The sequence below is a fragment of the Sinohyriopsis cumingii genome, chromosome 2 (assembly GCF_028554795.1).
Source record: "Sinohyriopsis cumingii isolate HCF-2022 chromosome 2, ASM2855479v2, whole genome shotgun sequence".
Classification (NCBI taxonomy): domain Eukaryota; kingdom Metazoa; phylum Mollusca; class Bivalvia; order Unionida; family Unionidae; genus Sinohyriopsis; species Sinohyriopsis cumingii.
Window position 1 is genome coordinate 139,326,260 of NC_142962.1, and position 26,345 is coordinate 139,352,604.

General features: G+C 34.4%; 1 protein-coding gene across 5 annotated transcripts in view; it reads right to left on the bottom strand.

The window, feature by feature from the left end:
* Nucleotides 1-26,345, bottom strand: part of LOC149805932 (FAD-dependent oxidoreductase domain-containing protein 2-like) — a 100,762-nt gene that overhangs the window by 19,146 nt on the left and 55,271 nt on the right. For all 5 annotated transcript variants that reach the window (XM_089950716.1, XM_089950719.1, XM_089950717.1 and 2 more), the window contains 5 exons: nt 25,000-25,330; nt 19,921-20,051; nt 7,876-7,996; nt 2,405-2,644; nt 408-574 (listed from right to left, as the gene is read on the bottom strand). In XM_089950716.1, coding sequence (XP_089806842.1) covers nt 408-574; nt 2,405-2,644; nt 7,876-7,996; nt 19,921-20,051; nt 25,000-25,330 — 990 coding nt within the window. The remainder of the gene's footprint in view (nt 1-407; nt 575-2,404; nt 2,645-7,875; nt 7,997-19,920; nt 20,052-24,999; nt 25,331-26,345) is intronic.

A 26,345-nucleotide genomic window follows, 5' to 3' on the forward strand; every position in this document is an offset into this window, starting at 1 on the left:
GGTGCTTAATACAGTATGTAATTTTCGAGTCTTGATTGTGAATTTCAAATTTCAACAGGATCTTGGCTAAAAGGCAGGATTTCTCAATATGGCAATATCTAATTTGTATTTGTTAGTTTTATTCTAATTTATAAAAAAACAAAAAAACAAACAAGAACATATAAATAAGAGAACACATAAATGAATAATTAAAAACAGAAAGGAATACCTCACTATATCCTATAAGAACCACACAAACATACCAAAAAGTAAAGAAATTATGAAGATAAATCTGTTATTTCCAATAGTAATTACATGGTAATTAGATTCAGATATGTACATGTAATTATTAATTAGTAATATAATCCATTTACACCAAGCCTAGACATAATTACTATAAATTACCATAATATATGTACAATACTGACCTGTGTATCTAAAGCCATGAATAAAACCTCCAGCAGATTTGCGGAAGTCAAGGGAGTGGCTGGCAGATCCTGCAACAAACACCCCTTTTGCACTGACAGACTCGTAATCATATCCGATGTTTGGGTATTTCTTTCCTCTTCCGCCGCCCATTTTAAATGAGGAAGACCTAAATTAAAATGTGGAATTTGTAAATATCCAATTACTTGCTATATGTTTTGATAAAATATTAGCAATTTAAGGTTCACACTTTTATAAAGTTTTACAAACATTTTTCTATAACCTGTTACTTTCTATGGGTTGATATACATTTGTCCAATACAGAAATACCTCACACAAGTTAATTATACCAAAGTAAAAGTGAACTTTTGTATTCATGTCACCAGACACTGGTTTCAATGAAGCAAAACTGGATACCTATAAATGCATAAGAGTTTCATGCATTAAAATACTGCATAATATAATTTTTTCCCAACAAATAATAGTCCACAACTTGGATATATCCATAAAGTATGTTTATTAGAAATGAAATGTATGCACCACATATTAAAACTATTATCGATTAATTTGAATTATTATTATCGTTGTTGGTTGCTTTTACAATCTGAGCATAAACAGCTGTCAAAATTAGTGACAACCACCCTGGATCTTAAACATGTTTACCAGATAAACTGATGGGCCCAACCTGCATTTACATTCTGATTTCAATATGGTAAAGAAAAACTTCTCATTCAAAAAGTGATCATAACCCTTTACTTCATAGAGCATAGTGACAAAGTTTAGCGTGCTATAAATAGAACACCTGTTACCTAGTCGACAGCATATGCATAGGCCTGCCTCTGAACTGTTAAGCAATGTAGTGTATGTTACGTTTAACAGCAATTTTAACCATTTTACATTTGTGTGACCAACCGTAGCTGCCATTTCCCATACTCGAAATTTACATGTTTTTTGTCTGCGTCTATATCACTAAGTCATCTGAATTTGATAATTTATAAAAACTAATTGCTGCTTACATCAATATCAGAGCCTCTACCTAGGTTACTGAATCTTTCATAGTTGTGATTCTAATCATGAAAAAGTCGTAAGTACTGAATGAAATTTGCGACCGCCATTTTGGAGAGTGGAGATTATGACCCAGTTACTTTAAATAGCAGATATCAACCAGTGCATAAACAGGGACCACGTGATCTGACGTAATTGTCATTCGCAGAAATGAATGTAGTATCTAATATGGAGATTTCCCCCCGAAGGTAGCGCTATGAAAACCAGCTTAAAATGGCTGATGTTTACAGCAGGCATTAAAAGGCACTTCCATACGAATGGAGTAGAAGCGTCAAAAGGTGCTTCCATGTGAATGGAGTAATGGCATCTAAAGATGCTTGCATGTGGTAAAGGGTTAACTGAATAAAAGTTTTGACAAAAAGAGATAAAAATCGAACATGAAGAAAGTCTTTTTAACATCAAGACTCATTCCCAATTTGGTTTCAAGCCATTAAATCCTATAAAAGTTATTAAACAGTAATGAAATTTCTGACATGTATATATGGTCTTGGTTAACATTATATACCCACTGCATAGAATATGATGGAGGATAAAAACAACACAAGGCTTTGCAATTAAAGCTGCTTTAGTTCCACAGTTAGGTATCATACTGTTTTGCTGGCTATCATATCTTTGGCCAAGGCATCACATAATTTTGTCACAGGATTTCATTTAGTCCTAAAATATCTTACTGTCCACAAAATGCTATTATTACTCTCAAAGGAAAACAACTACAGGCAGTATACAAACATTTTATTTTCTTACAAATGAAAAATTCAAATATGAAGCTAAAGCAGCGTGTAACAAGCCATTTAGCATATCACTTTGTCCAACAGTTCTCTCACACATAACTTTACAAATAAATGTCGAAAATTTCAGCAAATGTGCCCTTGTATAAAATTTCCTTATTTTTATGATCACAAGCAAAACATCAATATACATCTTGTCAACTTACAAGTTAAAGATGTCACTATCAAACTTGAATCCAAGACAACGTATGATTTTGTCATAGGGTTCCCTCAGGGGAAAGTTATCATACATTTGATCCATTGATTTTCCTGATCCTTTCATATTACTGACTTGCAGCTGGAATTTGTTTCCCTTCTTCACTATTTTCATCTCATCCAATCCCACCTGCAGAATTCCATCCAGAGACTTGAGCTGGTATGTATCTAGGAGGGCATTATTTACTGCTCTGTAAAATATAAAATACAGCTGTGTTCGAAGATGTTTATCACAACAGTTTCACTTCTATGACTTTTAATGCAATCAAGTTCCAACAAATTAATCTTTTTATCAAAACCACAAGCATAAATTTACATATGGGGGAAACAACATTTACATATGGAGGCTAAGATAGTGCTCTTGTACTGACTTTGCATACTTTGGGTCCAAGGTTTGATTTCTTATTCTAGGATATGTGTTACTTCTTGTACAACTGATCAAAAATAAACCTGGAATTAGATGTAGGAAATGTTTCAATAAAGTGTAGTAATGGGATATACAATTCACTGGAAGAATAGCTATTGGATTGGCCTGTAAAAAACAGCATTAAATTGGAGTTTTACAGTCAGTACCATATATGCATGAATATAAGTAGAGTCCAAAACTGCAAAAAACACAGACCCTGATCAACCTGTGCAATATTCAACAGCAGATCGGGGTCTGTTATATTTGGTTTGCTGATTACTCCTGCCAAACTATACAGACCAAGATCTGACAATGCATTATGTGATGGCAGAGCTGGGTCAATGTAGTTCAGTTAATATAGATGGTATTCTTATTTACAGCCAATGCCATATGGATCACAATGACAGAAGCAATGACTTACAGTATTTACCTGAAAATGAAAGGGATAATTTATCACTTTTTAACACGATTATTTTTTCTACCATTTAAACATGACTTTCTTTTAACATTTTCTTCTTCATTACATAATACAAAGGAGGTGACCACAAAGTTTGGCACAATCCTTAGGATGGAAGTGAAACATCTGTGTAAATATTCTTATGATACATTTTTATTTGGCAGTAGCTTTTTAAATGATGGACCACAAAAGTATAAATGAAAATGTTTGTTCCAAACAGCAATTACCTTGTACTTTGCCAATATTTAACAATGATCCCATCATACATATTGCAAAATGATAATCCTGATTATAAAGAATTTCAAACTGAAAGCAATCTTAAAAATGTTAAACTGGAAGCAATTTTGCAACCTTGGTGGACAAAGGCCAAGAAATTAGAGTAGTATTTTGTGATAATAGTAAGGACTTTGACAAAGTCTAGGACAATGTCCCAATTCATGAAACTAAGAAATATTGGAAAACTGGTGATGGATTTTGAAATGGTAAAAAATTATGTCTCAAACAGGATGTAAATAGTTGGTATAAATGGTTGTACGTGTACTTCAAACCAACCAATATGCCCCAGGAATCTATACTTGTAATGATGTTATTTTTAATTTACTATAATACTGTCACTGGTATTTGGTCCAGTGAGTGAAACTGATGATGATACATCATTGTCAATTATTGTTAAGGACCCAACCCTGGCTGCTGGTGTTTTGAATGAAAACCTACTTAATAATCAATTTCTGCAGTAATTGATGGTTAGTTGATTTTAATCCATACAAAACTGAATCAATGACCATATCATGAAAATCTCAAAGGGAACAACATCCACAACTTTTAATGAATGACAATCGTTATTCTAATAAACACTGTGGTCTAATGTTATATGAATTCCATTCAAGGCATATACATATACATGAAATAACTACAAAAGCATGGAAACAGATATAATACAAAGTTTAAAATTCAAACTTGATAGAAAATCATTATAACTTCTTTATTTCACCTTTATGAAACCTATTTTACAGTATAGGGCCAAAATCTGGGATAAGTGCACCTAGTATAAAAAAAGATGAAATAGAAAATACAAGATGAACCAGGTAGAATCACTTGTCAGGCAACAAAATCGACATCATATGCTTCAGTTTGGAGGAGATAAAAGGGGAAGGTCTTTCAACAAGTTACTACAAACACAGAATAGTAACTTTTAAAAATAAGCAACAATGCATGCTCCAGGATGGGCTTTGGCTATGCCTAGTGTCAAGCAGGTAAGTAATAGACAACTTCCTGAAACCTCCAAATACCCTTCACTAGAACTAATCATTACTAAAATTAATTTTTACCAAAGTCTGTTGCACAATGGAATCTTCTCATGGAAAATTTGAAAGAACCATTCATTATGCTTTTTTTAAATCACACTGAAATATGAATCTAGAAATGGTCCCAATCTATCAGTGCGAAAAAATAGGACAAATTAAGCACACAAGACTTTAACATGGTTGTAATTTATTAAATGACGATCATTTGTCATGAAGCAATATCTGTTCATGCAGTAAACCAGAATCCACAAAACATTTTCTCTTAGACTGCAAAATGTTACCCTCAGAAACTGATCAATAAGAATATTGCCCCATATTACAGATACAACTTTCTTATTAATGGACAACCCCTTGCAATTGGTTAAGGTCAATGAGATCTTCAACGTGGTCCAAAAGTACGTAATTAAAACCATGAGATTTGCTTTTGAACAATACTTACTGGTGTGTCTTCACTCTAAGCTTTTTTATCTCAGGTACGTACTTTGTTATTACAAATATATACCACCTGAACTGAAGGTAATAGTTCCTAAAGATGCCAACAGTACTCAGGTGCTTGCCTGTTAATAATAACTCAGATAATAAAATGAACAACTGGGTACCAGTAAAAAAAAATGTATTCCAATTTCAGATCGAAACAGAATAACAATTACAGTTCAAGGCTTGTGTCATGTGCGCATTTATTCATCATCACGGGGCTTTTATGGTTCCTTACAATTTACCTATTTAACAACCAATGCTGATATTGAAAGCGTGACCATCCTAACTTCGTGCCTGTCCATGGTTCATGTGCCATTTTTTTCGTGACTTAAACACGTTTGTTTTGAGATCCTGATGACATTAACTAGGTCCATACCTTTCATCGACAGCAATAGTAAGTACTGATTAAGAAATATTTGATGAAATAAAATTTAAATGCATACTACAATTCAAATAAAAGAAAGCACAATATAAATATCCAGTTTAACTAATGCCAATTTTGCCTCAAGTTTGTGGCCCTGGAGTGAGTGTTAGCTGTTCATGTCAGGGCTGATATTCACATGTTTGTTTATTAGACTCTATTTTATTAGTGGGAAATCGAAGACACATATTTTTGTCATGGCAAAGGCAACACAAAAACTTGGTTACCATAACATGCACTTCTTATACCATGTTAAAAATGAATGAAATGGACAACTATACAGAATAAAGTTTTTCACTGAAATATTTAAACACAAAGGAAATCTTTGTTATTTAATAATACTGAATTTTGTTAAAATAAAAACTGACCATGTGTGTAAATATGGTAATTTATGCATTAATTTTTCATGAAACAGTTCCAAGAAAACAGATGGGATTCTTGAATGTGATACCACTTGTCATAGATTGATTCATTCTATTTTGATACTACATTAGTAGCGAATCGGTGTAAATTGAAAATAAATGGTGCCAGATTTCATTAAAAAAAATATGGGCTGTATCAATGTAGCTGTTGGAACTTATATGACAGAGAAATATTTGAGGAGAGGAATTTTGTTCAACTTAAAAACACGTTGCACCAGACCGTCATTAAGGAATGAACCATGGCAGGTCAGGGATACTACAACAGTCATCATTTGTACACTTAATGATGGTACTAATATTAGTACGCCTACTACTACCTTGTGGACAGCAAATCAAGTTAAGGCTACGATATCGTAGATAGACTTTACAACTATTTGCAAAAGTTACTGTAGACATAATCAATGCGAGTTTATGCATAAATAATTTATCAATTTCTTTTGTGTCTATACTCTTGTATTAACTACTAATCGACATGGATTTAGCTGATTTGTGAAAAAAATGTTAACTGCAGATTAAGGTAAGTAGCAAAAATAAATGTACATTAAATAAAATAAATATGCAAATTTTTAATACAGTTTTCTGTATTTATGGCATGTAATGCATAGATTGCTTTTTTATGCTCAGATTACGCTTTTTGCCACTTATATTAGTAATAAATTAATTTTACACCTCTCTTGGGGGTTGCTATGTGTGAACCTACAACAAAGCAGTTCAGGTTCACATTTAATAAAATTTCCCTTTGAGTGGGTACCCGGGTAACCGTTAGGATTGACAGGTACCCGGTAGAAATTTCCCAAAATTCTGAGGAGACATAATTACTTGAGTTTATTTTCCTCTTTACAAAATTTCAATAAAATCTGATAGGCCAAACATTTTTTATTTTACCTAAAATTTATAAACACATTTTTGCTATTTAAAACCAGGCATGCACTCTGAATGCACATTTTTCATTTAAACCATGTGGTAATTATACAGAGGTAGATATCCATTGCATCAAGTACATTTCAGAACTGATTCACAGCAAAGTAATCATTTTTGGAATTTACTTTAAATAACAACTAATTCCATTGTTCAAATATCAGGATTCACTTTTCATTTACAACTTCACCAATGTACAAAACATGTAACCACACAGTGGAACCTCAGTGGCAAGACAGAAACAGCAATAACTCTAACAAATATTGCCACAGGAGGGTAATATATTGTCATTTGTCGACATGCGCATCTTATGCTAGTGACCATATAACACTTCCCAAAATTTCATTTCATTTCTGATTTTATCACACGCTGCATTCAACTACAAGATCGAGCAATAAAAAAAAAATTTGGGAGCAAAGTCTGATTTGTTGATATGTGAATATTCAAATGATGGCCTTAATATTTACCAAGTTTCCATGACAAATCTGGGACTAGTTGCATTCAAAAGTTTATGTGACAGGATAAGTGGCTGGATAGATGGAAAGGAGAATTCCTATATGTCCATTTCTCTATAGATATTGGGGTATAATAAATACTCTCTTTGAAATGAACTGCTTCGGCCATGGCTACAAAACTAATACTGTCAAACTGATAGTGCAGCTAAATATCACTGACTGATTGATTGATTCATCTCTCCAATCTACTATAAAATGAAAGTCTTTCTATTTGGACACCTCACAATACTGTATTTACCTTTGTTTACATCTACAAAAACATTTATTACAATTTCCCTGAACAAATGCAAATTTATATATACACAGTCAAATTGGAACATAGCCACCATTCTGGGGACCATACAGAAGTGACCTTTATGAGTAGGTAGTATTTATTTGCAGGTAAATTTGTACTGGGACCTTTTGAAAGCTTACCTTTATGAACAGGTAGTCCCTAATATGGATGGCTGTTAATGTAGGCTTGATTATCATTATGGCGCTGTAGGAGAAGTAAACGTTTTACCTTAAATCGCCGACATAGTGAGTTTCCCATGCCAGTCGTACTCTTGATCTTCCCACCATATGGATTAAATTGGATGAACCATATATTGAACTAGCTACTTCAAATGCAGAATTTCCTCTCCCTGAAATTATAAAAAGATGGAAAAATCTGTTGGCATGTTTCCTGGGTCATATTTTCTTCGTCAAAGCAGATACACAAAATTTTGTAAAAGAATTCTCTACCTGATAAGAACTAGTTGGTTATTTTGCTTCTGCCATTTGATAAATTCAGTAAATTGTTATATTTATCTCTGACTTGAAGACCACTGTTTTAGGAGACACCTATCATTAATGACCAGATTCAAAATGTAATTTAGTTATACAATGTCATGACCTGTATTCACAGACCGACTGTTATGTAAGACCAAATTTATTTGCAGAAGGGTTGGTCTCTTGATACAGGTTTTCTTGTACATATCTGATAATAAATTACTTGCTATCAACTAAGGGTGTAGAGCAGGCGTTGTGTGATGGGACCTGAGGTAAGAGCGTACAGTGAGTATAGAGGAGTTAAGGATGGCCATTAAACAAATGAACTGTGGCAGTTGGTCATGCACTGGATGTTGGGGTATTTGGTCAAGAGCAGATTGGCTGACCGATGAGAGTAGGCTTAGGAGCTGACTAAAGTGTTGTTTCCATCTGTCCTTAATGACAGCCTTGTTCTTTATTAGTGTACTGCCATCTGCAGCAAGCAAGGGGGCAGAGCCAGACTTTGAAGGGATGAAGATTGACCTGATGGCATTGTAGAACTCTTTAGAGTTGTTAGTGTTGGCATAGTGTTGTACTTCAGTAGCTTTCCTTTCCCACCACTGGTCATGCATCTTGTAGATTTCTCTCTGAGCCTCAGCCTGATAGGACCTGAAATGGTCTTTTTTGGGGTATGAGTTTGTGTCATTCTGCAAGCCTATGAATGCTTTGTTCTTTCTGGCAAGCAGATCTTCAATGGCACTGTTGTTCTCAATGAACCAGTCTTGATGGGTTCACTTCTTGGGGTCCAGAGTCGCCATAGCTGTTTCTATTATCATGTCCCTGAGCTTGTTCCATTTCTTGGAGGTATTTCCTCATATAGGTCCAATGGTGGGCAGCTTGTCATCTAGGCTTTTCTGGAAATTGAGTTGGTGGAAGGCTGCTGGAGTTTGACAACGTTGAAGGCTGTGAGCACAAGATTAGGATGCTTGGGTGATGTGGGACAGTGCACAGCTTTAGGGTAGTTCAGACAAGTCTGTGGTCTGTCCAGGATGCCGCTCCTCACATGGCCTTGGTGATGAGGACATCCTGGGCATCACGCTGGCGGACTATTACATAGTTGATTAAATCCCATTGGTGAGATCTGGGGTGTATCCAGGCGTTCTTGTGTTTGTTTGCCATTCTGAACATTGAGTTAGTGATTAGGCGGTCAAATTCTGTGCAATTGCTGAGTAGGAGCTGGCCGATTTTGTTCATTTCGCCAACACTGTGAGTTCCAAGCACACCTTTCCATCGACCATAATTGCAGCCAACACAGGTGCTGAAGTCCCCCAGTAGTATGATCTTGTCATCAGCTGGAACTGATTTAAGTACAGAGCTGAGGTCTGTATGGAACTGCTCAGTGGTTTCCGCTGGGCTTGAGAGGGTAGGGGCATAGGCGCTGATGATTGTTGCATGGCGTTTGTGGCTGATAGGTAGTCTCAGTTTCATCAGCCTCTCACTGATACTAACAGGCAGGTCTGGAAGCTGCTTCAGAAGACTTGATTTGATAGCCAGGCCAACTCCGTGGATCCTGTCCTGATTTTGGGCTTTTCCTTTCCAGAAGAAGGTGTAGCTGCTTGCTAGCTCAGTCAGAGAACCCTCCTTTGCAAACCTGGTTTCACTCTAGGCTGCTCAGTGTCGATATTGTAGTGTGAAAGCTCCTTAGCGAGCTAGGTTATTCTCCTGTGAGGTCTTGCTATGTTCTCTTTGTCCATGAGAGTACGGATGTTCCATGCTCCAGTAAGAAGTATTTTTCTTTGATAGTTTCAACCGCAGATATGGATGATCCTGCCAGCCGCGGCAAGCTGGCCAGATTTTCAAGGGCAAGCTAGTTTTTAGGCCACCTTTTCTAGGCCCTTCTCTATGCAGGGTGAGCAGCACTGTCCTGAAAAGGTCTGCTCAGCCGCCCTGGATGCTGCCGAACTGTTCTGCTGCCCTTGGTACAGAGAAGAGTAACCACTTGTCCAAGGGCTGCCTATGTGCAGGTCTCTGACTACAACTCCCAGTGGTCATCTCCACCTGTTGCGCCACCAGTCGCCCATCAGTGTAGGACTTTGGTAGGTGCAGGTAAGGAATGATGAGTATGATGATGATGAATCATAGGTGCACAGCCTCACTCTCTTGGCCTTGGTAGTTGGAACTCAGTGGTATGAAGATTCATCATTGATGGAGACTACTTCGGCTGCATTGGATGGCCATGACGTCTTCAGTGCCTTGTCATGCCCTATGCTCTCCACAAAGCATTTGCAGATTCGCCTTCGTGGCCACTGGATCACTCAGTTGATCTCTTCCGCCCAGTCTGCCGAAGCTGGCTTTGCATGCAAGGATAGGCAAGCTTGTCAATTATTTTCTTTTTTTATTCCTAATTTCAATAATTTTACCTATTTCTCTCTCTCCTTCTTATAAAAAGTAGGTTCATCTTAATACCAGAAATTAAAATTTCAGGTCCTTAAAAATATGTTCAGAGAAATTAGAAAAATAATCTTAGGTCACAACAGCCTACATACAAGATTTTATTGAGGGTGTTGGTAACAAATAAGTGTATTTCAACTTAAATGTCAAGATTTGAATGTGAGTGAAAACCTAAGTTTTGAAGATATTAAGCAAGTGAAATCAAAAACATATTCTCTGCAAGAATTTTGATGAAACAAGTGAACTATGGAACCAAATGTCTCATCTCCATCTGTGTGACGATGTATCCCCATTCTTCATCTGATCTGCAAATGAACACATCAGTGCTGTCAAATGAGTGAGATCTATGTCTCACAATGCTTACACATGTGAGACAGTAAGCTATATATAGAGAAAATGAAAACTGTCTTATTTAAGCTTGCAATGGGCACAGCCCCAAGCCAGGTTAAATACAATAATTTGAGTCAGTGTTCTCATTATGATGTGCAATATTGTTCAGTATTTTTCCAGACAACTCCCACCTTATCCATGTAACATGTCAATTAGTAGCCCATACTATGGGCCTAAGTCTAATTCAAGTTCCACTAATTAGCTTCTTTTATGTCTACCTATGCAAGTTTTCATGAAACTAGAAGCATTCATGCCACTGTCATCGGCCAGTGTCCTTTGTGTGAAACTTGTACCATGTACTGAACGACTTTTCCATACGTTATCAGTTGGTATCTTATCTTTGGCAATGGAAAGTGCCCCCGCCAACAAAAATATATAACTGTCACAAGTAGCAAAAAATAATGGAAAATTAATAGCCAATGTTGAAGAACATAATATGCTATCCCAGACAGCTAAGCAAATACTGACTTGTTGCAAGCTGTTAAGGACTCGAAGAATTCCCCAACAGTTGAAATAAATTTCAATTTTGGATTTGATGTTTAGGAAACCTGAGCTATTTTACTGGTAAATGAAGACAAGCCATTGCTATGAAAAAGCCATTTGATCCCGTATTCATCTCTAGCCATAACACAATGCATGTCCAATGTTCTGGGGCCCATATCCTGTCTAGAAATTCATTAAATTGGAGGTGGAGGATACTGGACTGAATTTATGCTATAAAGATTTATATGTATGAAGCCCTCAAGGATTTGAGAAACTTTAGTCCAACTTCACAGAACTGTACATTCAACTTTAGTCCAACTTCACAGAACTGTACATTCAACTTTAGCCTATTAATCTTTTGTATTAAATGAAACAATGATTTTATTAATCAAGAGTATTAAAGATAGGAATTTATGTTTATTTCAAATGATTTAAGGTTAATTTTCATGTTATTACAATAATAATAATAATAATAATAATAATAATTTTTATGTAGACTTGCAGAATCAGCAAAGAACACAAGTAGTAATACACATACAAATCAAATTACATTGACACAGTTATGTACCTACATACATAATAAACAGCTGTAATATTAACATAGAAATACAAAATCCACCAAGGATGACACATAAAAGTTGATAAAAACGTATTTCCAATGGGGTCTTGAGGGATCAAGATTTTGTGGCAGTGTACATCTTGCGAATTAAAATTATATATTCAAATAAACCAAGAAATTACATTTAAGTGATAAAAACTTAAAACTTGTTTTAGAAAATAGCACAAAAAAATCCTCATTTGCTTTGTTTTAAAGGTATGACATAACAGCAGATTTAAAATGTATCATGAATATTTGAAATGTTCTTGTTAAAATTGGTTATTATACCAGACATTGGAGAAGTCAGGTCGGATTCACAGCATTTCCACCCCACCCCCACACTTTGCTCAGGTTCATAATAATGCCTACATGCTATTACATACTTAAGTTTATTCCAGCTGAAAAAAATGCAAAGTTTTACCAATCTCAGTATTCTCTAATCCATCAAGACATAATAGGCCACCATTTTAAATACAGCATCTGATTTGATGAGCATGACAACAAGAGAGAAAAAGTTCCATGTCATATAGATGCTCATTCCTTATAAGAGACATACTGTTTGGCAACTTGGACTGTAATTTTGTTGTTTCATGAACATACAGGATAAATTCACAGCTTGAACTGAACGTACTGATTTAACAAGGGTCTTAAATGTCTTGATGTGCCATAATGATATAATCCAGAATGTCTTGGAATGCTCAATAATTCCAAAGTAGTGTTTAAGTCCAAAAAGTCAATGAGCACTTCGTAATTTTAATAAATGATTTAAATCAGTAATTCCTCTCAAATTATGTCTGAACACAACTGAAAACTCTTATCATAGATTCTCAAAGACTGATATTAACTCTTTCCTGCACATCATTCTGGAGGTTTAACATCCTGATTTGCACAGGATTTATCCATTAATTCAGCATCCTTTTTGAATTTACTTCTTGTGTAATGATAATTTTCTTTATAGTGGGAAATTTGTTGTGGACACTGGATGGGTATTGGGCATACATTATTTCAGCATGCAGGGGATGATATGATTGGTTGCCATGGCAACCAAATCCAGCCTAGAATGTGTACAAATTATGACAAAAGTACATAGCTTTAGTATTCATTTATATTAAGCTCTCTACTCTCTTGCCCAATCAGATGCTTTTAATTTTTTTAATTTACGATTGAGAAAAGCGAGATTTTCTAATGATACTGCATGGATTGTTCAAGTTCCACCAAATATAGCTACAAAAGGGGTTTTGTTTTCAGTGAAGTGTTAAGATTGAAAAATTAAAATCACATAAGTTTTGGCTGGATATACTGTGCTTATATTTTTGCAGGATGTACTCACATTGTCTTAAACATTTCAAATACAAAAATGTATTTTGGTCTAACAGTTAATTTGTTGAATTTATGCCAAATAGCTTGGTTACTATGGTAACAAAACAAAAATGCAGTGATATTATTATGATGAGATGATTTTATACCAAATCTCCCTAATAGCAATGCCTGTGTTCAAATTCAAACAAGTTGAAAGAAAGATGATGGATGACAAATAATTCATGAAAAGCATGAAGGTAAAAGTAATATAATCATTTATATTCATATTTATTAATATAGATCCATGCATATTATGTACCTATGTACTGCATTATACTGAAAAAGGAATATACCACGATGACTACTGATGATGAACCATTCTCTTATATCCTAAGATAACAATTTTCTCAAAAAAATCTGAGATCAGCTTTCAAATGTGTTACAAAATTTTCCTGTTGATACAAATTTGAGATAAGTGGGAATTACTATATATATCATGCATTTATTTTGCATCATAGAAGCATGCAGAATTTATGATGAAAGCCTTAAGTTTTGTAATGTGTTGAATTTTGAGTAAGTATTGAACATTAAAATTGAATACATTGTACATAAAATTTTTATTACAGTCAAGCCAGCAAGGTTTATGTGAAGGGTTACTTCTGCCTTTTCCCATTCAGTTTGTTAAATTTCATGGGAAAGGGAGAGGCCAGCATCTACGGCTAATTTAGAAATGACCTGGGCATTGCTGTCCTGGGAAAGTAAACATTACGATGCTGACCATACCTGCTTAATGGGAATGCAATGTCGAATAGTCATTTAACAAAAGGATGCTCATTTGTGTCGTATTTCTTAGATTCTAGGCTGTCAAAATTTGATGGAAGAAATAATTATCTTAGGGAAATTGTTTTAGGAATGGCTCATTACGATTGGTCAGTTTGAATTAAGGCATACACCCTGGAATAAATGATGAATTTAAAGTAATGACTTTGGGCGAATTTCCTCAGTCTGAGGTTTTCCTGGATGAGGAGCAAGACTCGTACAACTCCGGGGAAAAATGAAAGAGAAGTTCTTTTCTCATTAAGACAAGTAAGGGACCAGGTGGCTGTCTTGAAGGCAAAGACAGGTCTTTTGTGCTAGGATGCATATTGTCTTGAAAAGAACAGCAATTTTAATTTTTTCATGCAATTTTCTGTTTTGTTTGCTTTGTTTTATGCAAATGTGTTTGATATGACTAGGATCCATAATATGCATTGTTTATTCTATGTCATGGAAATCTGTTGATATGCTAGAGTTGCTTATGCCACTTATTTCTTTAATTTTATAGTTACTAGTTCATAGATAGAACTGACTGATTGCATGAGATCCAAATTTATCAGATGTGTAGGATTTCAAAGGGTTATATGAATTAATTTCTTTTGTCTGTTAGGATGATACTGATTATCGTGAGTTAACGATAATTGCATTTTTATATTTGATTTTTTTACATGAATAAAGAATCTTGTAGGTTAGGGATTGCTGTGAGCTAGAAGTTAGTTGTTGTTGTTGTGGGGTTTAATGCCATTTTTCAGCACACAATAGACTATACATGGCGGCCAGTATTAATGGTGGAGGAAGAACCAGAGAAAAGCCCGGAAAGAAGCACTGACCCACAAGAAGCTACTGGCAAGCTTTCTCACATACCCACATTGGCTGAATCCGAGACTTGAACTGGCGCAGGCAGAGGTGAGATGGCAGTGATCCGTAACGGAAAGCATTTTATACCACTCGGCCACTCGGGGCCCCTGAGCTAGAAGTTAGTGAATCTTATGTAATAGTAATCGACAGCATGCATCTTATTGAGTAAAACACTAAGTTGGATGCCTAAGGAGTTATGTGGTAGCGTATGCTCTGAGATACGGGAATGTGTGTTTATATGCACTGCTCACTTGTTAATTTATGGTCAGTTGCTGTGAAGTGAGGGTGATGACCTACTGAATTAGGTCAGACTTAGATGTACATTACAGAGGTCATTTGTAACTAGAGATAATGATTGTACCTTACTCAAAATACAATCTAAATTTGTAAAGACCATTAACCATTAAGGTCACTTTATGTCAGAATTTGTGTGGTGTTTGGATAGCTAGTTTATGCTTTCTGAGTAACGAAAGTTAGAGAATTTTATATACATACTGAAGGTGGTACAAATAGAGACTAAGTGATAATCTTGTCATTCAGGAACAGCTCTTTGGAACAATCCAAAAGATGGAAGCTCGGATAAGAGATCAAGCAGTTAAGATAGAAGGATTTAAATGTATACAGGTGAAGGTGGGAAGATGTGGGATACACGGAGACAAAGTCAGGAAGCAATGCTCGGTGATGCAAATCAGGTGTGGACATTGTGCTCATTTTACCATTCTTGTTATCATGATGAAATAAATCAATAATAGAACACTGCTATTGAAATTCATTAAACGTAAATTTGTTTGAATTGAAGTTGGCACTATTACTTTCTGTCATTAATTTATTATTCTCTTGTCTAAGGGGACTCGTATTGTACTATTTCTTCTCAACAGTTATACTGAGTTCTCTGTTGATGCTCTATCTATCCACTCACACCGGGGAATAAAATCGAGGGAGGTCATTCTCCAGATAATGATAGCCAAATCTAATTAACCAGCACACTTTAAGTATACCATTCCATTATATTTTTCTGTTTTGTATGCAGTATTTTACAAGCTGCTGTCTAGTAACAAATTTTTTTAATGTAAAAACCATGTAAATCGATATGTACTCAAAATGTCAGAAAGCAGTTCAAACCAAATTTGAAAGTCCTATCATCAATACTATTGATTAACAGAGCATAGATGTGTATAAATTGGCAGATATAAAGTAATGCGAATAAAGAGTGAAATTAAAAGTTATGTTTTGGGTATAATTTACACTAACTTTGTAAAATTACAGTACATGTACTTATTGGTAATGAGAATCAACTGCGAATGAGTTATTAATAATATTGTATCTTTTGCAAAGAATATCGTAGGAAATATAATCTGTAGTTTGTTTGTAAGCAAATGATTTTTATATTCGTGTTTTGGTGATCATAATTTTAAAAAAATATGTGCGTAATCTTTTGACTTTAGAATAAAATTAAGCCACCCAAAACAGACCGTTGTCAAAACAAAAAAAAAGAACATGGCTTGTATCAGTTGCTGAAATAAATATTTGCATTTCAAGAGATGATATCAGTTTCAATATACCCAGTGTGTGTGTGTGTGTGTATTATGACATGGGCAATGGAAATAAGTCTTTTTAAAGCTATCTTATTTAAACCTGCAGACATAAGTCTTATAAAAGTAAAATTGTGTGAAAATCAGTCATCTATTACAAAGGTGGTACAATTTTGGACAAAGGGTTAAGTTTTTAAACATAACAAAAAGGGCATACTGGTACAAGTATTCTTCAGTTAAAAGGTAATAATGGTATAAGCCAGTTAAAGGCAATACTAAGTCACAAAGCTTATGATGTCCTTTTGGAAATACATAATGAACAAACAAACTTTCACTCATTTAAGTATTTTATACTGAATACAACATTAATTTATGAGGATTAATAGAATGTAAGACAGTTTTAAGTATGTAAGACAGTTTTAAGTATGTAACACAGCTTTAAGAATGTAACATAGTTTTAAGTATGTAAGACAGTTTTAAGTATGTAACACAGTTTTAAGTATGAGTGATCTGGTAAAAGTTATGGGGATGCTACAAAGGTCAGAGGGGAGGGCAATAGAGACACGTATAGTAGGAATATCCCTTTATTTATATCTTATTTCATTACTTTTTGCTAAAATTTAACTTCTGTATACAAAATTAATTTTAGAAATTGTCTTCATAAACCATGAGATAGTTCAGATCAACTTCTGAGTCATACTACCCAGAAGTTATGAGAGGAACAAAGATGGTACATTCATCGTTGAGTTCAGTGTCACTATGTGGATTAAGAAGAAAACTAACATATGTAGTTATCATATTATTAATCAGGCATACAAGATGTTTTGCTTTCTGGGAATTGATGACCATTTTATTATGAGAAAATAATAAAAAGGATGAATTTTATCAATACTGACACATGGATAAACATCAGTAAATAATTTTCAATCAGATGAACAGTAATTAAGATAAAGACCTTAAATGCTGACCATAAATCTTGGCAGAACATATGTCTCTGAAATCTTGAGAGCCAAAAAGGTATGGAACATATTTTACTAATATAATAGCCATATGAAACACATTCAGTTTATAATCATGCCGTTAATTTTGTTAACTTGTCCCATCAATGAAAAGGATGACAAAAACAGCATGACTGGATGACATGAAACAAGTATTTCATTAAATGTGCAATATTTCCCCCAAAACATTACATTTCACAGGAAGCAGGCTTCATAGGTAAAAAGTATTGTAAATTCTGCAAAGTGAAACTTGAATAAATAGGACAAAATAACAATACATGTATCTTGAAATACATAGCAACAATAACTTCATAAAATGAAGCCAAATAATGGGTGGATAAATTATTGGAATTGGATCACTCTGTATAAATGAATACATGGTTGTATGTGCCCGTTACCATCTGTGACAGATAGAAAAACATTAATCTTTCACCTTTCACAAAAAGTTAGATTTACTGACCACATTATGTTATGCCTGCTGCTGAAACAATATCTTTTGACTTCACAAACAAGCCTTGTGCCTTTTTCAATTCTCAAGCTTCCCTAACTGGATTGTTTAAAATTATATTCTGTTTGATGCATTTTATTATAATGAATGCACTGTATTTTGTAAATCTAAAACCAGACAAAATCATGAAACTGAAACTTGAGTGTTGTATCATATATACATCACAATATTTTTTACTTCCATGTACTATGATCATTGTTGGTGTGGAATAAGTTACTTAGAGACCTAAAGAAATTAATTTATCCCATCCCTGTATCCTTTAATAATGAAAAAATGAAAAAGTATGTTGTTAGCTTAGTTGTATACTTCTGTGAATTTTCTATTACAAAATTTTCTAAATTGTAAAACCCACCTATCTACCGTTGTGTTCACAGAAGCAACTAAAAATGTGTTCTTGGGAGCAATAATTAAATTACTGCTGAATAAAAAAGTTTTTTTTTTTAAACATGGTGGATTTAAGGGTTGGTGGCAATCAAGCATGAAATCAGTACTGATGTGCAATATTTAGTAAATTTAACGATCATAATGGTTTTCGATAAACAAAGTGCACAATTCACTCATGTCATGATTGAGCGACTTGCTACCGTGTATCAACTTTGTGAAATTGAAAATAAAAAATTAACTATAGTGATTTGAAATTGATATGTAACATTAAATAAAGATTTAAAAGCAATAAAACCCTTTTCTTTACAAGTAAATCTTAAATCTTAATAAATAAACACTGTCAAGTACTGGTGTTAATCAGAATTTGCCGTGCCATGTGACTAATGGTTTTTCCTTTTTTCTAAAAATAGACGAATATTAGAGGAGTTAATTTGTATATTTTTTGGTGTTGACTATAATTACAATTGGCAAGTGAATGCTATTTAAATATAGAAAATCCATAATTTTGCTGAAATGACGGTTTATAAGCTTCAGAAGTGAACACATAGCAGTAAGTTATTTATAATGTATAGCCTCATTCCAAACTTTGGAGTTTGTTCTAATAATCTTCTTTTTTGGTAAAAACTTTATAACAATAATCTGGACTTGTTAAAAGAATTCCACATTCCTCTGTTTATTATCAAAAATCTTTGAATGTACTACTCAAAATTTCAAAGGACTTCATATCAAAACCATGGGATGCAGAGTACATGTTTACAAATGGTGGACATGCTGTTACATACATCTGTCAAGTGTAGATTTAACTGCACAGCTGCTTTAATCTTGCAAATAAACTAATGATTTGGTTCATACTTATTTTCTCGATTCATTTTCGAAGCCGTGTAAGTGATAATTATGCATACACAGGCTTCATTTTGGTAGTGCTGGGTATCTTAATGGAATTTGTCATGAAATGCGTCAAAAGGCGTCATCATGCAGTAAAGGGGTTGGCATCAAAAGGAGTCATCATGCAGTAATGGGGTTGGCATCAAAAGGCATCATCATGCAGTTAAGGGGTTGGCATCAAAAGGTGTCATCATGCAGTAAAGGGGTTGGCATCAAAAGGTGTCATCATGCAGTAAAGGGGTTGGCATCAAAAGGTGTCATCATGCAGTAAAGGGGTTGGCATCAAAAGGCGTCATCATGCAGTTAAGAGTTAACATGAATAAATAATTTGTAACCAAATCCTTTGTATACATATTTCACTTGACCTGTGTGACCTGGAAAATCCAATTTTCCTAATGGAAAATTACACTCAACTGTAAACAAGTTCGCTTCCATGACCCTCTAAGCCTGTAAACAAGGTTGGGCCTTGAACTCAAATTTGAGTAAATATCTTGTTTATCTCTGAGAATCATGATGACCAACGGGTAGGCAAAAACTCAATTTTCACAACTGTCAATCATGGACATGATAAATTCAAAGACACAATATAAACAATAATATACATAACACTACTTACCAAGAATGAGAACTGTTTTTCCCTCATAATCATCAGGATCAGTGGATATAGACTCGTACCCTTCTGTGTACTCAATCCCAGGAACATCAGGAATATTGGGCATGGATACCCCTGTTGCTACTATGAGTTTCCTTTAAAATAAACAAAAGTCACGTGGTTTAAAAAAGCAAGTTATATGGCTTTGAACTGACTCACACCCCTTAAATAACAAAGTACAATCAAGGAAACAAGAAATGAGTTGGAAGAAGACAGCAACACTCACCTGCACATATTTATTCAGACATAAGAGTTTTGTATTTGTCAATACCCAACGTGATGAATACTGAGTTTTGATGGAGACAAATCACATGATTGTATTAGGTCACAGTTAATTTTTTTATACGGTGATGCTGTCCTTCTCAAGAGATATGTTTAAATCCAGTTTGTCAGCTGTACAAGCAACAGAGTCAAACAGAATCACCTAAACATCAAAACGTGTATAGTCAATGCAGTGCAAAAAGTAGTTATGATGATGTACTTTTTTTATGCCAAAGTAGTACTTCTTAGGATCCATGCACATCAGGTATGATGACTGTATGAACAAAAGTGTCTGAGAAACTCCTTGAGACATGATGGGTGTACATGATCACTGGATCATGAAATGTAGGTCACAGTGACCTGATTTAGGATGGAGGTGTAATACTCCCCAGGATCCATGCACTGATCTATATTTCTGACAAAAGCAGAAATGTCCAAAAAAATGACCTAAACATAAGAGCGTATATGACACTTGCACATGGAAAGCATATAAGCAAACCTACTTTTAGTATGTACTATTCAGGATGCATGCACAATCAACTTGTATGAGCTAACATTATCTGTAATACTGAGAGGCATCCATCGACCATGACACCAAGGGTATAGCACAGCCACACCTGCACTATGTGCAGGCAAGATGAAAATACAGACACTATCAAAAGAATTTTTAAAAGTAATGCATACATAATTCATTTATTTCTTCATTGATAATATAAAGAAAATAATAATCCTATATGGTTTGCCAAGTTTAAACATTTTCGAGAGCTGAATACAAGAAAATCCTGGAATGCTGCAGTACAAACGTTTTCTTCAAAAGTGCTCCACTAAAACATGTACAATTTCCCTGTATTATTGCAAATTCTCAACACAAAACTCAAGCTCAAGCTTAAAGATGGAGAGTTTCTGACATTCTGTAAATAAAAATAATAAGAATAACAGAATCTTCAAAAAATCCTGAATGGTGTCTCAACATGGTTGCCTAATATTAATGACAATGATGCACTCAATGTTACCCCATCTAATCTTGGGTTTTGAGGTTGGCATAAAGTTTTCATGCCTGCAAATTTAGATATTATGAGCTCTGATCTGACACCATATTTATAATGGAATCCCAACACCCACTGTCCTTAGCAGGTAAAGTAAAACTGCCAGATGACCAAATGTTTCCCAACAGCCTCTCTTTCAGCAGGTCAAGTGAATCTGAAGTTACACTTGTCCTAACCATATCATTCAGGCCTCAGCTGGAATTCTGCAATTGTCCAATCAGACATGCATGTGGTAAAAATCACTTGTCAACCTCACCTGTACTTGTAAGTACAAGATGAAGATTGTAAAATATTTAGGTTTGGTGGCATCATATTATATATATATATAGATATATATAACTGTTGGAGACAGTGCAATTTCAGGATGACTGCATACTCATATAGATACTGTCTGTCTTTGCATCTGCCAAGATTTCTAGTTTTACTTGTGCTGGCACCAATAGTCCAATTTTGGATGAGAACACCTTTAGCTGATTATTCATACAAAACGATGAGAAAAGTTTAAATCAGAGCCTCATTCTGTGTATGTGTGTGTGTGTGTGTGCATGTGTGTTTAAATCAGAGCCTCATTTGGTGTGTGTGTGTATGTGTGTTAGTGTGTGTGTATGCATGTGTGTTTAAATCAGAGCCTCATTCGGTGTGTATGTGTGCATGTGTGTTTTAATCAGAGCCTCAATCGGTGTGTGTATGTGTGTTAGTGTGTGTGTGTGTGCATATGTGTTTAAATCACAGCCTCATTCGGTGTGTGTGTGTATGTGTGTTTGTGTGTGTGCATGTGTGTTTAAATCAGAGCCTCATTCGGTGTGTGTGTGTATGTGTGTTAGTGTGTGTGTGTGCATGTGTGTTTAGATCAGAGCCTCATTCGGTCAGTTTGTTTGGAATAAGTCAGTATGTTGAGCATGAGTCTCTGATATATGTGCCTCACTCAACCTGAGTGCTCCTTTTAGTCTTAGCCCAATATTTATGCATGTTTCAATTATGGCCACAATTTCTCACTCTCCCCTACATCTGTGACCACTTTCATAGCAATCTGAAATTGTATTCAAAACATTGTCTGTTCTTTTGGCTATCCAGGATTATGAGAACTATGGGTTCTTTTTCTTCCTGTTTGTGAGAATCTTGGACTCTATTTATCTAATGATGAGAAAAGAAACACATTGTCATGGGGAATTTGAACACACAAACATTTAGTTGAACTGGTCAACCCTCAAGACCTTTATGCTACAGGTACTAGGACTTCACAGAGTGGAAGACTTTGGTACTGTTAGCATGGTAGCTGCACAAATTGTATGTATTTAGTACTTATTTAAAATCATTGCATAATGAAATGATGGAAAAAGATGTGTTTACATTGCAGATTTGTTTTTGGGTTTTTTTATTTCAAAAAAGCAGTTGTTCTGCGTTAAGGTATCTTCCTATTTGTTTAAATAAATAATGAAATGTGTTTCATATTAATTATGCATCTATATGTTTCATACAATTTTAATCAAGAAGGCAAGAAAAATAATCCAAGACAAGGTACATTACTTATGAAATCATAGCAAATGCTGCCTTTGTAATCATGCCTTTTCATATCCTCAAAACAAACTTTGATCATCGTGTAACAATTTTTGAAAGCTGTCTCTTCATTAGCACTTATAAATTCCTGAGAGACAATAAATTAATAAATGTATTTACTGTATGTGTTGGGACACTGTAAAAGCTATGACACCCTCAATTACTTGTAAAACTAGTTTTCAATGTCCTGTAAGTTTCTGAATATATCAGTTTAATATTTTTTATAACAAAAATTTTCAGATACTTGCAATAAACTCATCTTCTTTCATGTGCTGATTTGTTTCCTTAACTAGCATGATTCGTTATTTAACCCCTTTTATGATTCCTAATTACACATCAGGTTGACTGACTAATGCAAGGAGGAGGCTGAAAATCTCTTCTTACCAGTAAACAGTTGGGTTTCCCTTTCAGCTCAACGTAGTTCTAAGACACGAACATAGCAAACATTTATAACCAAACTACACCAACTATTTTAGTCAAAAATGTGATTGCATTTCATCACCCTTAGAGAGAAAATAAGCCAGGAAAATGATCAATTCATTGTATGTGTACTGTATATAGACAAATCTGCCAACACCAATAAAAATGGCTAATTACAAAGACAATGACTACCATGGCAGGAACAGAATGGTGATGTTTGCATAGGTAAGAGTAAGACCCACATTCTCTTAGATCTTTTCTTTTTGATAATTTTTTGGAGGACAAAATATTTTTACTGTTCCAATATTTGGTAATTACTGTAAGGTTTGCTTGATTCTAAGATCTAGGATTTGTCTAGTAGCAAATGTGGGATTTCTACATGCATCAGAGTCTTGCTGGACTAGATACTTTTATTCCTTAACCATATATGACACAGATAAGTTGAAATGGCATCATAAATAACTACAATGTTTCTAAATTTTAAAACTTTGCACTTAATCAATGTTAACTGATTACATTTATGAGACCTTCATATATTAAAACTAGTGAATTAAAATGGCAATACAGTTATTGGCTATACAGTTAGTATCTCAGTCAATTAGCCACAGGCTAAGCATACTACCATATGTACTTCCTTATAGGTCAGGTCCAACTTCAAACTGCATAGATCAAGATCTAACATCACATCATGCACCAGCAGATCTGAATCTGTGCAGTTTGTTAGTTAGTAGAACAAATAACATAGATCCTGGTCTGCAGGTGCATTAAGCTATGGCAGAGTAGGAGCTTTGTTGTTACAGTTTGACTCGACTAATAAGCAAGTATATGCAGTAAGTATCATCCATAACTGCTGTATTCCAATACCAGAACACACTGCCACAAATGCAAACAGAAATTTGGATGGAATGAAGAAGTTCAGGTAATCTGTATACATGCCTACAAATACAATTATGTGCAATTATTTCCAACTGAAAACTTTCATTGTGTTTCATTACACACTTTCCTGTATTAAGGTTCACTTGTGTTATGTATATTTAATTTATATCATGTGCTTGATCTTTGTCCATGATTGAGGATAGAGTTTTTGCGTGTACCTGATTTTTGTAAGTTATAAATAAGTTGTTTATTGATATCTGAATTCAAAGTCTAACCTTATGAACAAACTTAAAATATTCTGAAAGAGAACTTGTGACCTACATCCTAGTCATTTTTTTGTGTCTTAAATTTTTAGATAAGGTTGTGGTAAACAAAATTATTCATTCCTATTTGAATACTTTACAGTCCATGAAATCCCTTTTATCTGTGTTCAGATATAATTTGAGAGGAATCATTTATTTAAATTATTTATTGGAATTACAAAGAGCTCACTGACTTTTTTTTAACTAAAACACTACTTTTGGGATTCAGAGGTCTCAATAAAAGACACAAAGTCTATTGGTACATCAGCATATTCAAGATTATTGGATTTCTTATTGGAACATTCTATACTTTTGAACTTGTGATGGAACATTTAGAATTATTTGTGAATTTATAGACACTACTGCAAGTTCCTGTTCAATTTCCACTTTTGTAACTTAGAATATGAATTATTTGCTGATTTTAACAAACTTGATGGTTTTGCTTCTTCTGTAACTTAGTTTAAGACCATACAGTCATAACATTTTAAATACGCCACACACACATAGACACACACACACATGGTCTAAGAAACCTGAGTTAAAAAGCAGAGACAATCATGAAGATAAAATCAGCCACTCACCCACATTTATAGGAGTTGCCATACTGATCACTCATAGTGAAAACATGACCATCTGCTGCTGCCTCACAAGGCATCATCTGGATATTGTGAATATAGGTGTTAAACTGGACACTAAGACCTAGTTTTGTCTGGTAGTCATGAAGGTATTGTACTAAGTCATCAGAGCTGGGGAACATTTCTTTGGAATAGTATCGGAAGAGTAAACTCTCGTCATCACTGAGGAGGGAATTCCAGTCATGTCGCAGATTGAACTCTTTGTTTGTTTTTCCTGTATTTCTTTTATTGATGCTAATCAATGTTTTATGACGGGGATAGAGTGTGAAAAAATCACCTGAAACATAGAAGAGAAAGGATATTATGCTTATTTTTATAAGATAATTGTTAAACCAATCATAGCTTATCATTATACTGAGAGAACATAACTGATGTTTCCTGTGTTGTACATTTTACTATCCCATGACTGAGGCATGTTATAAGTTTATATGCTATAGACGCATGTTACCAAGTGTCAGATTGATTAATGATGTCCAATGATATCTGCAGTCTCTATCTGAATAGATATAGTCTGCAATGTGAGAGATAAATGTTTGAAAATCAATTAACTTTGTGAATAAACTGAAGCAGAAGACACTGAAAATTGCTTGTATTTATCATACCATCCTGTAAATGAACAATGAGAGAAAACATTGCATTTGAGAAGAAAAAAAAGAAGGAAGAAAATAATCAGGTAACAATGAGAGAGACTGAGAGTTATTGTTGATTTGGGTTAAACACCATTTCTAAAAGCAAGATAGGCATACATGGTGGCCAGTATAATTGGTGGAGGAAGAGCCCTTAAAAACCAAGGTAAAAAAGCCAACTGACAAATGGGAAGCTACTGGCCAGCTTTCTCACATACCCAGCTTGGTTTATTTACTGTGTCATCATGTACATGCATGATGAAAGAAAACATCAAACTGAATAAACATATTCATGAATAAATAAAAGAAAATAAACAAGACTTACCTTCTTTAATAATCATTCCTCCATTAACAATATAGCCATCTGTGTAAAGTTTGACTTATTTTGGCAATATTTTGCAAGTACAAGTTCTGCAAAACTATTTCGTTTGAACAAACTATGAATTTATCCCAGAAAATAATGTAATATAAGATTTCCAGGTACATTTTAGGTTGAACAAGTTGAATGTTTTGCATTTTCAAAACACCTTTCCTTCAGCAGATGAAAAATAGCAGTTTTCATTCAGCAGTGGATGCAGTCAAATTTACATAACCGTCTAATTTACATGTCATGCAGTCAAATTTACATGTCATATAGCAAAATTTACTATAATTCATAGTCAACTT